The sequence below is a fragment of the Trichomonas vaginalis genome, chromosome III (assembly GCF_026262505.1).
Source record: "Trichomonas vaginalis G3 chromosome III, whole genome shotgun sequence".
Taxonomy (NCBI): domain Eukaryota; phylum Parabasalia; order Trichomonadida; family Trichomonadidae; genus Trichomonas; species Trichomonas vaginalis.
In genome coordinates, this window is record NC_067205.1 from 2,809,345 (window position 1) to 2,825,450 (window position 16,106).

Genomic DNA, 16,106 nt, shown 5'->3' on the forward strand with positions numbered 1-16,106 from the left:
AGTTCCACAGAAAATACCTGTGCTAACATCTTTGGGGTCATCTGAGATATCATATCTATTCATTCCCTGTCTATTCGAACCCGCTGCAAGATTTGTATAACCTCTTTTTGTCATTGAATGTGAATGGTTTCCTTCCACAGATGTTCTTCCACTGAACCTATGCATATGTGAAGGAAGGTTTTCAATACCTATTTTCTTTGAACCTCCCATCTTCATTGACTGCGTATTAGTGTAGAATGGAAAACTGTCAACTATTTCATACCATCTACCACCAAATAAAGTGTTTGGATTTATTGGATTCATAGACGTATAAACAGCTCCTATAGGATATATTAAATCATATATGCTCATAGCTCTATAAACATATTCTAAAGAACTTATGTCATTAAATACCATTTGGAATGTATCTCCCGGATGAAATGTTGCATTTGTTCCACTTTTATAATGTAATGTTAGTTCAATAGAATTATCCAAGAAAAATTCAAAAGTATCTGGTTGAAGACCTCTAACAAATTCAAATGGAGTTGCTGGTTCACCATTTATAATTTCTGTTGTAAATGTCATTGTATCTGGTTTCGAAAATTTCTTTGATAGTTCTGCATCCACATAAGTTTTGTCTGCTTTCTTATCTAACATTGCTGGTAGTTCATGTGCTTCAAAGTTTCTGGCATGATCTTCGATATTCCTGCAACTCTTATCTAAATTGTTAAGAGTATCTTTTACGCTTGTACTTGGATTTTCTAATGGTGCACTTGAACCCAAATCAAAGTTCAAGATAATGTCATCAGCTCTAACAGTAGTGAAGGATTTATGTGTATGGTTCTTGTCAGCTTTCTTGTCATATAAATCTTGAGCAGTGAATTTAATATTATGTTCATCCTTCATGACATAAACATCTTTACATCTAATGTTTCTCATCGTCATTATGTCGTCATCCGATGTTAAACCTTGTGGAAAGTTAGGAGGTTTCCAATATAATGCATCCCCACCAGTTCCTTCAACCGTTCCTTCAATACTTTCTATACCAACAGTTGTGAAGAAATCATGTGTATGGTTCTTATCTGCTTTCTTATCTAACATTGCTGGTAGTTCATGTGCTTCAAAGTTTCTGACATGACCTTCGATATTCATACATTTGTTATTTAAGGAGTTTAGTGTATCTTTTACGCTTGTACTTGGATTCTCTAAAGGTGCACTTGAACCAAGGTCAAAGTTCAATATTATGTCGTCTGCTCTAACAGTAGTGAAGGATTTATGTGTATGATTTTTGTCAGCTTTACTGTCTAATGTAGCTTGAAGTTCATTTATATCGGAGATGTTGTGTTTATGAGATTTCAAAACTTTGTTCGTTGCTTCGAGTTCAACTTTGTCAGCTTTACTTTTAATAGCATCTTCAAACGTTATTTTTGACTTAACTCTTAACATAAATCTTGGTTCAACTAATACACCGTTAACATTGAAAGTAGAGGCATAAATTTCACCGGTATAACCAAATGCTTCTGGTGCTTTACCTGTGTCATACTGTACAGTACAGCTTATGTCATAACCTTTAGCACGAATGTATTTATATCTTCTTTCATTAACATTTTTTGTCTTCGCTTCATCACTTCGTGTTAAATATCCATGGTAGTCCGTTATAATCTGTTCGTCTGAAGTTATATAATGAACGTGGTTTTTATCTGCTTTTTCGGCTAATTTCTCATTAACATCATTCACTTCTAATTCAACTCTTCCGCCAGAACTCTTATTATCATTAATCTTTTTCATTAATTCGGTAATTACGTCATAAAGACTATATTCTGTTTTCGGTTTTGTAAATAATGAGTCAAAATTTCTTTTCATCATTACATCGCTGACATTAATGATATCACCAATTCCTTTTTCATTTATTCTCTTCATTAGTTCTGCAATAATGACGAATATATAATCTGTTAATTTATTCTCTTCATCGAGGGTTATAGAATGTTTTGAAATTGAATCATTAACTCCTCTAAATAATTCAATAACTTCAGGATACACGTTTTTAATGTCTTGAATAACCCGACCAGTATCCTCTGGTTTCTTCTCTTCTTCATGTTCTTCGTTCCCGTCGTTACGTGGTTTTATATCTCTAACCATCATCAACGCAGCCATAACCGGAGGGTTTGTTGCTACCTGTTCGAAAATCCGTCCGTTATGTATGGTATATCTAAATAATTTCTTTGTGTTTGTTAAAACATTTGAAACAAGTCTTTTAAAACCATCTACAAAATTTCCTGTTTCACCTAATGTTCTTGCAGCATTTACAAGCTCACCCATTCCCGCTTTTGACCCCAAAAACGTCCATATTGCATTTATTTCACTCTGTATAGTTGTCCATTCAGCGAAACTAATTCCTGCATTCGCTAAGTTGAAAATGAAATTCAGTGGATCGAACTTAATTCCACCTTCTTTTTCAATTTCAACGAACTCACTAACATGAGATTTTAAGTATTCTTTCGTTAAAATTGTTTTCCCCGATGTTATGTCATTAACGAAACTATCACCGTCAAAAGTTAACGAATTCAATTTCGTCGTTGATGCTTTTATTTCATACACCGCTTTATCGATACTTTTTGGCTCACCTTCTTTAGAAGCATATGAAACATTAATGAATGAATTATATGTATTCGTGAATGAGTTAAAATCAATGATTTTCATTAATGACGCCTTTAATGATTCATTAACTGTTGAATCCCTTAAAACAATTACTGAACTGTCGTTAATGAAAGGTACACTGCAAACCGTCGAGTTTGGATCAAATGCTGTAGTTGGTGCAGGAATATTAATGATATAAGTCATTAAATCATTAAGTGACGTAAATAATGTTGTCGTTTTTGATTTAATTTCTTTAGCATCTGTTATATATGGTAATTTTATTTCTGTAGTTTCTGAATTAAAGATATTCGCTAAAATGTTTTGTAAACTGTTTTGAACAGCAGTATAAACCGTTGAATCCGGAACTCTTACGATTTCACCGTCCTTAATAAAAGGCATTGCACATGGTGTAGTGCTTGGGTCAAATCTTTCGGGATTATAATTCAACATATATTCTAATGCTTCATATACAGACTTATATACTGTTGTGTCGTTCTTCATGACAACTTCACCATTTACAATGAATGGCATTGTACATGGAGTTAAAATAGGGTCAAACTTTTCATAGTCCTTCCATGTTATGTATTTCTCGGTATTTCCATCACTGATAACAATATATTTGTCAGTAAGTGTGAGAGAGTATTGACCAAAATATAAACGTTTAGCTCTGTCAGCTTCATACGCATATGCAGCAATAGTCATATTTTAATGAGAATAAAATGTTGTTCTATTTGCAAAGTACAGACCCAAACGAATACGGGACAGTAAAGCTACAAACAAACTTAGGTCTACAGAATGAGCCACTTGCATTCAGAATGGTTGACTTCAATACTATCGCAACTTTTGTCATAACAGATGAAACAGATTTCATGGAGCTTGAAATAGATGGAAAGAAGCATGAAATAAGATTTCACAATAATGTAGAATATAAGATGGAAACATTAGCTGGAGTGTTAAATGCTCTCATAAATACTACAATAAACAAGGATAACGAAGAAAACTTAATGAATGTTAAACTTATTGCAGGAGTTTTGAAGTTCAGTTATGCGAAGGAGTTTAAGATAACACGAATGAGTCATAGAGTACAATTGCTTCTGGGAGCATACCATATGACATTTCCTTTGAAAAGTGTTGACAAAACGATTGAGATGAAATCTGTTCCATACGTATGTTATGGCAATTGTTTATACATTGAGTCAAAAATAGCTAATGTCACAGGTATTTCAGGAGTTAATAGTAAAGGTTCAGTAGAATATAAATCCTTCTGTTATGCAGTCAATTCAATGTTCATTCCAAACGTTCCTGTCATAGCAACTCATTTAGGTAAATGGGTTCGCATTAGTCCTCATAATTTGAAAGACATGCAATTCAGACTTGTTGACTTCAAGGAGAGCCTGTAGAACTGAAGGCACCAGTGCGAATGACTGTTGAAGTTGACTTTTTAGAAAATATTAAATGCAACAGCTTACAAGAGAACTCAGAGCTAAAAATATAAAGTATGAATGTTATGTATTAGGTCATGAACTTTGGTTATTGCTGTTTGATGAAACAAATGAGTTAGTTATGTCAGTCAAGAGAACAGAAAAAGGCGTCAAAGGCGCCGAGCGCAAAGCGCTATATTGTGTTAGTGAAAACTGCACCAAGTCAATAAGATTAGGTTTGCATTATGAAGATGAGTTCGATACTGTTGAAGAAGTTTTGGACAGATATTACAAATTGCTTTAATTTACTAAAACATATTTCAAGCAAAGTTTATATTCTGTTGAAAGTTTTGTATACTCGTTCGAATATTTATACTTAAACTCAACTCCTGTAGTTCCTGGTGTTTCAATGATGCGGATGTTACCTATTTTCATGAATGGTGGCGTTTGACCACAGCATTCGATTTCAGGGTCGAGATAGTCAATGACACATTGTTTCCTGTTATTCGTGAGATAACATTTTCAAGGTCCTCCTTTGTTAGAATTATTTGGTTCTTGCTTATAAGATTTGTCAAAAGCTTCTTATCGTCTTTGAGTAAAATTGTTTGTATAACTGAAGAAGGTAATGGTCTACGTTATCTGAAGGATTTGTTTGAACATTTATGTAAGGTTGTCGTTGGCTTCTCTTGAAAGAATTTGGTCCAGTGGTGGATACTCTAACTTAACATCTGATGTAGCGTTAGCGTTTGAAGCTGAGTTTAAATTCACGGATTTCAGTTCTGGTTCTTTTTCTTTCAAACACTCTGAACTATAGTTCTTTATGACAATATTGTTTGTCGTTCGTGAGTCAACATTTGATGTTGGTTCAATTGGAACATTAACGGCACCAGCTAAGATGGATTTGCTTCTCATTTCATATAGAATAAAACCTTTTATATGTATGAAATGAACAATACACTCGACAAGGGTTTGAATGTAAAGCTAACGAATGAAAATATTGTTGAATTCACTGAGACAGGAGCTGTGTATAAAGATGTAGAACTACTGAACAAAAGAGCAAAGGGAAGAAGCAGGAACATGAACAAAGGGTGGAAGCCTATAAAAATTTATGTCAATGATGGCTCAGGAGGTTCAAACATAAAGTATGCAGAAAGTTATAGAGTTTATGCGCTAAAGGTGAAAAGCCTTCATTTAAGAACAGCTATTCTAACGCATATCCTCAAAAGTTAACGGATGGGGAAGTGGATGATATGAATGACAGCAAAAATATTAACAGAAATGGCGACAGAGATGCATGGAATTTGTTTACCATCAGTCAATTGAAGGTTAAACTTTAAAACAATGTTGGTCGTTCCCATGGAATATTTTTGACTTTAATGGTATTAGTCATGATATGAATCTCAAGGTATGAACGAGGAGAGATGAGAGACTTATATGCTTCCCAAATTTCTTCAAAAGGTAATGTTATACCTGACTGTTTCCAAATGAGTTCAATATCATAACGTGAGAAACCTTGAAAGATAACGAAGTCAGTTATGAGACGTTTTATGTTTAAAGCTAAAAACCTCCATGTTTGCATAAGTATTGCTACAGTTAAATGGTAATGTCTGACTTTAGTAATGATGTTAGCTAATGGTGAGTCTGGTTTTGACACTAAACCTTTACCAGCGAAGTCGTCGCAAACTAACAAGTGTTTGAAGGATATTTTTGAAGGGGTATTTTGAAAGTTTTGATAGAATGTAGTTTGTCAGTCGTTTCATATCGTAAACTCCTGAGTATTGACGTAAGTGGTGTTTGTCAATAATTCTTTCCATCTCCTCAGAAGTCTTTTGCATTCCTGACTGTATAAATTCAACGATGGCATAATATTTCCTCTTACGTCGAATGTAACGTTGAAGAAATTCAATGAGTTCGCTATCTGGAACTTTAACGACAGAGGCTTGAACTTTTGACATAAATGTTTTCGCTGTTGAATCCATAGAGTCTGAAGTTGCTGATATAATGATTTGGTCATATAATGAGTCTTCCTAAACGCTCTGTTATGAGTATATGACGAATGAGGTTAAATGTCTTACCTGAACCCATCTTTCCACAATAGAAATAAACACCATTTGAACAGAACTCATAGTCCTTACTGAAAGGAAGAATGAGAGAAGAGTTAAGTTTGTCTGTAGTTTCATTCATGTCTTCATCTACGTCATGTATTAAATGCTTCATTTTATCTCTCATTAAAAATGCAAGTCAGAAATATTCAGAACATAGCACCGAGTCTAACTGACAAGAGTATAAAGATATACTATGAACACGTTATGATGAAACCTACCAAAATTCAAGAAAGTCAGTATACTTATGAATATCCAAGACACTGGGTAGAGTATGTAGGAGGTGAGAAAGCTATTGAAATCAGACAGGTTCGAAGTATTCCAGCAGGAAGAACAATATTATTGAAGAACTTTAATGTTTTGAGGTATAATGATGAAACAAAGAAGCAAGATAGTTTTCCTATTGCTGTGTATGTGAACCTAGACACAGGAGATGACATGAAAGTTTTTAACACAAAGCTTCAAACGGTAGTGAGAGAACAACTGACTGCGGAAGGACATCCATTACCTTCAGAAGTTACCATAGCATATAATTTTGAAACAAATGCAATAGATTTTAAAGTCGTCTCTGCAAAGAAGTCAGGTTTTACATTTAATGAAGCAGATGTATATTCGAATGAAAACTTCAAAGCTATTGCATGGTTAGATAATGACGATTGCTTTAAGAAAATATTTAAATTCAGTGACTCAACGATGTCAATAGATGACCTTCGTGGAATGTTACCATCGACGTTTACAGTTGAAGGTTCAGCAGGATTGCTTACAAGATTGTCAATTGGTGGTATTTGGTCTCGTGAGAACATTGTATAAAATCCAGTATAAGTGAATTTGCTGAAGAATCTATATTATGTCTTTCAAACTACATGTATTCGCCACCGAAGCATTATAGTATAACAAACTTTGTCAGTAAGTTTAATATAAGACTTGTCGAACCTTCTTCAATGAAAGATGTTGTGCTACCTAAAGATGGAAAGGATGGACTCATTATTGAGATGATTTTAATAGCATATTAAATGAGCTTGTTCTTTGAAGGTCATTCATGATGAAATAACTGTTGTAGAAGATGTTAGCAATTGTTCAGACATTTTTGAGTATAGATGAGATAAGAAAGAAGTTATGAAGCCGCAAACGCGGCGAGGACGAAGTCCATGAGAATGTTTATGTTTCATTGACTTTCTCCAGTAACGAGAACTTTTATGAGATAATATTGAAGAGAGATGATTTTAATATGGTGTAAATGGTAGCTTGGGCAGCTTTAGGCGCAATGGGAACAAAAGCATTAGCATTTGGAGCAAAAGCACTTGGGCTTATGACGCAGTAAATAAAATGAGTGGAGGAAGGGTTTCGAAGACATTAGATGCAAATAAAGGGAAGATTGGAGGCTGGGTTGCAAAGAAGTTAAGATTAAATAAAAATAGGGCTCATAAATAAAGCATCCAATTTGGTTGCGACTGAGTCAGAAAATGCTTTAGGAAAGGACGATGAGTTTGCAAAACACGCAAAAGGACTTTAATGACCAGATGAAAGGTGAAACAATGCATTTAAATAGAGTCGATGGAACTCTTCCTCCACCAGTAGTTCTTCCGTATGGTCCCTATGGAATGTATGGAAATCCTTACGAAAGACCATTTGACCCATTGACTGGTGGAAGTAACTGGTATCATTACGACGAAGAAGAAAGACAGTCAAGTTGGAGACAGACGTGAAGAAAGCAACTAAAAAGAAACCAAGGAAGAGAGTTATAAAGCAATGAATTCAACGGGTGAAAAAACAGGTGAAAAAAGAGGTGAGATTTCACCACTTCACCTAAATTTATTTTTGTGCTATGTTTTCATACGTGTGAGGGTGGTGATATCATTAATTTTTAAGTTTATTTTTAAGTTTACTGAAAATTTTTATTTGGATGTAATGACAGAACAAAAGCAACTCATTCGAATTCCACAGTATAACAAACATACATTTAAACATTTATTCTTCCTTCCTGAGCATAACATGTTCTTTCAAATACATCCGAGACCAGTTGACTTTTCATTGACTGTTTATAAAGATAGAAATAGTTATATCATTAAACCATACGATGACGAAGGTAAGTTATGTAAATTGTACGTTAAGAAGTTAGAGAAAGTTTATGGCTTCAAGTATGACTACAATAGGGTTAACACTGATGATGAAGATATTGAGGAAAATTTATGAGAACATTAGTGAAGTCGTTAGTGAGAACGATAGTGAGAACGTTTATTTTTACATTAGTGAGTTCGTTAGTGAAGTGAAGTGGGTGGCGGCTTTGTAAATATTTAAGGTTAAGTTAGTGTTTGTGTTTGTGTTGTCGTTTGTGTTGTAAAATATATGTTAACGGTTTTGTAAAGTGTCAAATTCACAAGTATTGCGTACGGAGGAACGCAGTGCCACCATACCCAACAATTGTATACTAACTGACATCGTCATAACTCTCATCACTGTTGTGATTCCAAATGCGATTATTAAGGTTCAAGTCGCTAATGTTTTGAATGAAGAAAGAGTAGTAAGAATTCTTACAAGGGCAGGTAATCAGATTGTTGAGCAAAGAGCTTCAAAACACGATGAATGTTTGAAATTAATTCAACACATTTTGGAAATTGTCGAAAGCCGAAGGATTGAACCTAATGTCCTTATTCCATCTTTGAAGGCAATATTAAATTTGGCACAAAGAAGTTTAAAGGAAGAGTAAGCAAGATTAGATAATTTGGACTTTTTTTAAAATTAATGAATAAACAGTATATTTTTGAAGTGTAAGCTTATTTACCTGAAGCTATATTACTTAATATAACATTCAAAGTATTATTGCTATTTATTGGAGAACAAATTTATGTAATTTTCACATGAAAATTGATAAATTTGTATTTCCTTATGATAATCAATTTTTGTATTTGTAGAGAGTCTCCCTGCATGATATCAAGACTTGGCTATAAGTCTTTATCCATTTTTGAAAATTGTATTGTAAATTGTAAGAATTTCTGAATACTACTACTATAAAATATAATTGCTTATTTATGTATATTCTCCCTGCATGATATCAAGACTTGGCTATAAGTCTCTATTCATTATGAGTATGACCCCATTTTTTTACAAAAAGTGCCGAATTGCAACTTTGTCCCAATCTCTAGTTTATATTGATTCCCCAAGGCAGCTTCCGAGGATAAAATTTAGAAAGCCTTTACTTTTCCTAAATTGGAATTTGAATTCAACATGCCTAGAATTCTTGAAAAATCCAATAAAATAACAATTTGTGAGTTTTCATTATATTAATCATGGAAAAGAAGTTTTTATGGGATATATAAGAAGGATTTTAACAAAAATAACGTTCTGAATTTTCACATGTTTTGCACATTTGAGAAATCCAAGTTTTTTTTTATTTTAATTTCTAATATTCAAAAAAATGTTTTATTGTTTACATGCAATTATGATAAGTTAATACATCTTGCTAAAGTTCTTATAAAGCATTAGCTGACAATGGACATTTTTTTATGGCATATCCGGTGGTGGACAAGCTAAGTACTCTCTTCTCATTGGATATATTTCCGAAGTATCCCAGTTTTCGATGAGGAAGACCATGAAGTCAATGGCAACATCCGTAAACTTCCTAACCATGTCCTGTGAAGTGACATCGTGGGATTGAACTATATTTGGTCCGAAAACGATGGCGAGGTTCTTCGCTGTCATCTTTGTATATTCCTCTGACCGAGTGAGTTCCTGGAGGAAGCCAATAAGGTATTTAAGAACCATCTTATGAGGACGAGGAAGAGATTCCGAAAACTGTATGTACTCCTGCTTTCCGTCATCAAAGACGTTCATCAAATCGTTGACGCGATCTATCGGAACAACTGGATTTGGAATATCTCTGAACCACTTCTTGAAAAGTGAAGCGATGTCGTGTAGATCTGCTTTGGAAATCATGTCCTTGCCATCGTTTGTTCCAAGAGCCATTTCGTCGACTTTCTTCAAACTGCCTGGCAATCTGAAGATACCTTCAGTTTTGGCGGCTCCGCGTTTGAGAAGGAAATCAGCCATGTAGTATTCGATAAATGGAATAGGAAGCTTTGGCTCTTTTGTGCGCTGGTTCCACATCATTTCGTAAATAGATGATCCGAACGTTTGCCAGCCCATTGAGACCTGCATTGGGATCTTCTTGACGTAGCCGATTTCGTTGCTCTCGCGAGGGATGCCAACTGCGCATCTAGCGGCAAATCTGATGTAAGTGAACTGAGCGACAGCGGCGATGAGGATATCTGGGTGGTGGGACATACCTACGAGGTGGGCCTTGATCCAGTTTTCGCTATTTCTTGTTGAAGGGAAGATTGTAGCGATAATTAAGAAAAGTTCCATTCCTTTGCTGAGGATGGTGTTGTTTGGTGTGTGGCTTGTCTGCTTAATTAGCTGGAAGAAGACCTCATCGCGAAGGGCTGGGTAAGTGTATAATTGGTTGACAATTGACTCGGCAGCGGCAAGTGGAGCCTTTGAGGGCATGACGCCGGTGTACTGGAGGATATGCTTGAAGCAAAGAAGTGCTGTTTTCGTAAGGTTTTTATCGAGAGCCTCGAGAAGAGGTTCATCTAGTGGTTCTGGAGTAAAAGAGACAAGCTGCTCAACTGCAATTCGCTTGCGGTTGAAAACTTGCTTGCTGCGATGCTCTCTGAAGTATTTCTTTGCAAAGTCTTGAATTTGGAATTGATGAATTTGAGATGCGAGTTCGGAGTCGATGAAGTGGCTTACGTCCTCGTCCTGTGGGACAACACGCTGAGCTTTATTTTTATCAGCTCCAACAAGAACTGTCTGAGCGCGGCGACTAACTGTCGGCCTGAAATTAGAAACTTGTGTTGGAACATCAAGAGTAAGATTTTCGGAGACATTCACATCACCTCCTGGATTTTCGTAAGGTGAACGCTCTTGTTCCTGAGGCTCTTCTGCTTGCTCTTCCTCAGCTATTTCATTATTTTCTTCATCAGGCTGCTCCGGCTCAGGATTTTCTACTGGTTCTTCAGGAGTTTCGGATGCTGCAGGGGCCTCGGGCTCCGGTTGTGGCTCTGGTGCTTCAGGTATGACGTATCCTTCTGGTGGTGTCCATTGCTCGCGAGATTCTGGATCAAAAATTAAACCACCGATTGGATATTCGTATGTTGATTCGCCAGTCGTTGGATCTAAGAAATATGGCGTGTTTTCATCATCATAATAAACGTAGTATCCCTTCGCTGACATCGAATTCGGTTTTTATCAAAAAGCGAAGATGAAGTGCTATGTCACGTTTATTTCGTTCTCTTATTTGAAATTTCTCTTTCCAAAGGTACATTCACTAGGCGATAACAGTAAAATGGGATGAAAATAGGATAAATAGCATCCCTATATAGTGCCTAACAATATTTATACGGGCCAAAAAAAATTTGGCTAGAGATTTGGCGAGTTATAAAACTTAGAAAATTGAGAGGGATTTTTATTTTTGAATTTTTTTTGGAAAGTTAAAATTGCGATTAAAAATCGATTTTCAGGAGAACTAAGCATCTCATCATATATTTAAATCGATAAAAATATTAAATAATAGTTGAATAGTATAACAACGTGAAATTATGGCTGAATCTACAGAAAAAATGAACATATTTGACATTTTTGAAAATTCATACGTTAGATGGTGACAGACTCATAAACTATACTTTAGCTAAGATTGATATATGGTTTCAACAACACATGGTTAAAATCGTAAAAATATTTTAGATTTCAAAAAGATATATATGGTAATATAAAGGAACAAAGTCAACAAATAGCATGTTAAATATGTTATAATGAACTTTTTATTAGATCCAATAGTAGATATCGAATGGTTTCCAGCTTTATGGTTAAATATTTTCTTTTCGAGCTTCTCTTTAACTGTTGTATTAAGGTTGTAAATTTTTGATGCTAGAAACTATGGAATCTTCTTTGCTGCTGCATTTTTCTTGAGAGTTCTTGCAATTTCGAATAGATCTGCGCATTGTATGAAATGGAGGCTTTAAAATATCTTGAAAACAGAATAGGACTGCTTTTCCAAAGGAATGCTTACTTGTAAATCAGAGAGTTTCAAAATTGACAGCAAGATTATCATCATAACTTTCGATTTTGCTGCGAAAAAGGAAGACAAGTAATTAACAAATCATTTACTGTTGTTCATCAAAAGAAGAAAACTTTGATAACAACTAATGATGATAAAATCAAGCTATCTTTTAATATTTTAAATTGATAAGACATTCAAAATATTTGAATGGTTTAAAATATTTTCTTTTAATTTCTATAAGATATTATCATGATTATATAATAAAATTTAAATTTTTATTCAAAAAAGCAATATTTCAAACTTTTAATTTCAAAAATCTTAATTCTGCAATAAGTGTATTTAATTGTAGCAAATTTAATGATCCTTCGTCATGCTTAGCAATTTGGAACTCATAAATTAAAAAAAAAAAGGTAGTGGGGCTTCCAGGCACTTCGTGCCCTCTAGCCCCGAAGATGTTTAGTATAAATGAAGTTTTTATTCGGAAAATTGTTAGTCTTCTGGTGTGAATTCGGAGGACTCTTCTTCTTCCTCCATTGCTTCTGGGAAGAAGCCTTCTTCTGGGTCGAAAACATTATATAATGTTTCACTTTTCACAAATTATATATGTTTTCATGTTTTGTCACTTTTCTGTCACTTTTCGGGTAAAAACATTTTTATTATTATATATAAATGAATTTTACAAAACCTCCGTTACCGTTCTTTGGAAATAAGAGTAAATGTAAAGATATTATATTGAGAGAACTTAAGAAACTACCGAATGGTCTAACATTTGTAGATTTGTTCGGTGGAAGTTTCTATATATCCCATTTGTGCCATACAATATTCCCAGACTCAAAGATTATATGCAATGACTTCGACAACTATATGGACCGTCTCAAACATATACCAGACACAAACAATATATTGAAAGAGTTAAAAGAAAAGATACCTATAGGTAAGATGGAACGTATACCATTAGATAACAAAAATATTGTGAGAGAGGTTTTGAAAAAAGCAGAATATATAGACTGGGATAGTATATCTGCTAGACTATTATATAGTGGTTCTATAAGAGTTCATGACATTGAAACACTTATGTCAAAAGTTTTATATCTTAACTATACAAATGTTTTCAAAGAGGACATAGAAAAATATATTGAGGGTATAGAGTTTGTGAGATGTCGTTGGACAGAGTTGTATGAAAAATATAAAGACAAGGAAAATGTTTTCTTTATAGTGGACCCGCCGTTCTATAACACATGGGATTTTCAATACCAAGTAGACTGGACTTTGAGAGACTCTTTAGAAACTTTAGACGTTTTACATAACCATCCATGCTTTTACTTTACATCCGATAAAAGTGGTTTGGAAACCGTTATGAGATGGTTAGAGGACATACATGACTATGAGTTTAGATATGACAAGATAGAATATGAGAGAGGTCCTATAAACCGGAGAAAGTGTCATAACAAAGAAATTTTATTAGTAAGTAAATGTGGTTTGAAATAGGACTACTTGTTTTAGGTTTTTTCCATTGTGTCATTTATTTATTTGACGTGGCAGAAAAGTACAGAGAATATGAAGATGAACCAATGCCTGCAAATGTTCAGTATATGTACTCGTAAAAGATATTTTTATCTAATATTAAATGGACGCACAGAACTTAGTTAGTATGACTAAGTCGTGTACTGAGGCACTGCGCGCCACCTTACACCACTTAACCTTAAATATTTACGAAACCAGTAACGTATATTTTACAACACAACCATAACACCAACTTAACCTTAAATATTTACAAAACCATCTAACACATAAACGACTTCACTAACGACTTCACTAACGACTTCACTAATGACTTCACTAACGACTTCACTAACAAATTCCCTACCGTCCTCACTAAATAAAAATAACCTTATTTTTATTTTTTTTTAATTTTTTATTTCATTACAAAGACATGTCCGACTACATTTACTATGACTCTTTCCCAGAACGTTTCCGTGAACTATTCAAAACTCAAGTAAAACTGAGAAACATGCATTTTAACAAAGACAGACCCATTGACGATGAAAGAAATCCTGAATATATTACAATCCCTTATGATGCTAAATTTATTGCATACATTCCTTATGGACGTAGAGGAACGAAAACTATTTCAACAAAGAACAAAAATTATTTCTGGAGCGATGAAGAAACTTGCCTTATCTACATAAATGCATACTTAAATAAAGCTACATATTGTACAAAAGAAGGTTGGACTGGATTTGAGCTCTACATATACGACGACGATGGAAACAGACGTTGTGTATACCCATACGATAATATGTACCATTGTTTTCATCAAGCATTAAACGAATACATAGTCAGTAAGGGTCTCATTCCTGCTGAGTAGAAATGTTATATTTTTGTTCTGTCATTTATATAAAAATAAACTTAAAAATAAACTTAAAAATTAATGATATCACCACCCTCACACGTATGAAAACATCCATTTAAATTTAGGTGAAGTGGTGAGATCTCACCTGTTTTTTCACCTCTTTTTTCACCCGTTGAATTCATTACTTTATAACTCTCTTCCTTTCTCCAACTCTTCTAACTTCTTCTTAAGTTCAGCAATGTTGGACTCATGAAGTTTAATCTTTCTCAAAATTCCTTCTTTATCTAATGGTTGCTTTATCTTTCTAAACTGAACTCTACCATCCTTCATAGTATGAATGTAAAAACCTTCTGGAATAGTTCCTGATTTAATGTATTCTACCAAAACTTTTGTTTCATTGCTTCAGTGACTTTAGTCGTCATTTCAATCAAATAAAAATTTTAATATTAAATAAAATAACGTTATTTTTTCAGTAAGGAAACGCAGGAGTTTTACGATTTATTTGAGGCGTGGGTTCTGGTTTAAATGTTGGAGTCGGTTTAGGAGTTGACTTTTGAACAGGAGTTTGTACTTCCATAGGTTCAGGAGTTATTGAAGGTTTTGCTTGTGAAGGCGTTGGTTTTGGCGAATGTGTTGAAGTTTGTTTAACTTCAGCTACTTCAGTATTATTTATAACATTTGCTTTATTTCTTTTCAACATCATAACTGCTCCTGCTGTAGCTAGCCAACCTAGTGGGAGACCATATCTTATAAGGACTTGACCAAATGCTATTTTTGACAGGAGCTGGTGGAACACCTAACCTTGGTGAAACTGCTCTTTGCCATTGTGCAGCTCGTAAGAATATTCAATAGGTGCTCCATAATCGTTTGGTAAAGTTTGTTTCATAGATGGTGAAGGTTCGCGAGAGCTTGATGAAGAACTCATTTATAAGCTTTAAAAATAAACGTTCATCCTTTATTCCTCACTGTCGTCCGTGGCTAAGTTATAGTCATCTAATCTTATTATGGGGATGCCATTAGCACGCACCTGAATGGCAAAGCAACAATCCCTCATAAATCCAATAAGTGGCTTTGGTACGTTTTCAGTTGCTAGTTCAATAGGTCCTTTAACAGACAATTTGTATGTTATTGGAGCAGTAGATGTTTGACCTTGTTGGAAGCAAAAGTCCACTTCTGTTGGAAAACCACATAAGAAATGTGTGTTGTCATAGCTATCCCATTTATGTTCCACACTACCATCATCCACCAATGACCTCATAACATCTTCATTAAATCCTATCATATCATTGTTTGTATTGCAAGCGTTCGCAACCATTTCATAAAATACAGGACCATATGATTTTTCAGGTTCTGCAGGCATATTCCATAAGCTCCCATGGAAAGCTGAAGATATTTAAACTTAGGGTTCTCAAAATTAACATAATAGTTGTCTTTCTTTCTAAATAGTGCCCAAATACTTTTAACATTAATAGGCGTATAAGCTGCTGTAAATGTTGCACTTGAACTATCTGTATTCTTTGAGAATGAACCGTCCATAGGAATCCAATCCATAACTT

The 16,106-nt window shown here is 34.4% G+C and overlaps 5 protein-coding genes and 1 pseudogene across 6 annotated transcripts, besides 4 other annotated features; 2 read left to right on the plus strand and 4 right to left on the minus strand.

Moving 5' to 3' along the window:
* Window positions 1-8,573: part of a mobile genetic element that runs on past the window's edge.
* Window positions 111-1,767, minus strand: TVAGG3_0629780 (keratin-associated protein family; the record flags this gene model as incomplete). Its single annotated transcript, XM_051240745.1, has 1 exon — window positions 111-1,767. A coding segment is annotated over one exon (1,657 nt), but the record flags the coding sequence as incomplete, so codon positions are not given.
* TVAGG3_0629790 (organellar and viral DNA polymerase type B) lies at window positions 2,956-3,318 on the minus strand (the record flags this gene model as incomplete). The annotated part of the gene is made up of 1 exon (XM_051240746.1): window positions 2,956-3,318. A coding segment is annotated over one exon (363 nt), but the record flags the coding sequence as incomplete, so codon positions are not given.
* TVAGG3_0629800 (uncharacterized protein) lies at window positions 4,072-4,341 on the plus strand (the record flags this gene model as incomplete). The annotated part of the gene is made up of 1 exon (XM_051240747.1): window positions 4,072-4,341. One exon carries the CDS (start codon window positions 4,072-4,074, stop codon window positions 4,339-4,341), a length of 270 nt encoding a protein of 89 aa, XP_051087334.1.
* Window positions 6,429-7,152, plus strand: TVAGG3_0629810 (annotated as a pseudogene). Its single transcript has one exon. A coding segment is annotated over exon 1 (724 nt).
* Window positions 8,573-9,279: a mobile genetic element.
* Window positions 9,280-9,640: 361 nt separating this feature from the next.
* On the minus strand, window positions 9,641-11,371 carry TVAGG3_0629830 (GTPase activator protein; the record flags this gene model as incomplete). The annotated part of the gene is made up of 1 exon (XM_001297765.2): window positions 9,641-11,371. The coding sequence occupies one exon, from the start codon at window positions 11,369-11,371 to the stop codon at window positions 9,641-9,643; it is 1,731 nt and encodes a 576-aa protein (XP_001297766.1).
* Window positions 11,372-11,451: 80 nt separating this feature from the next.
* Window positions 11,452-12,597: a mobile genetic element.
* Window positions 12,598-13,841: 1,244 nt separating this feature from the next.
* Window positions 13,842-16,106: part of a mobile genetic element that runs on past the window's edge.
* TVAGG3_0629860 (uncharacterized protein) lies at window positions 15,506-15,808 on the minus strand (the record flags this gene model as incomplete). Its single annotated transcript, XM_051240748.1, has 1 exon — window positions 15,506-15,808. The coding sequence occupies one exon, from the start codon at window positions 15,806-15,808 to the stop codon at window positions 15,506-15,508; it is 303 nt and encodes a 100-aa protein (XP_051087335.1).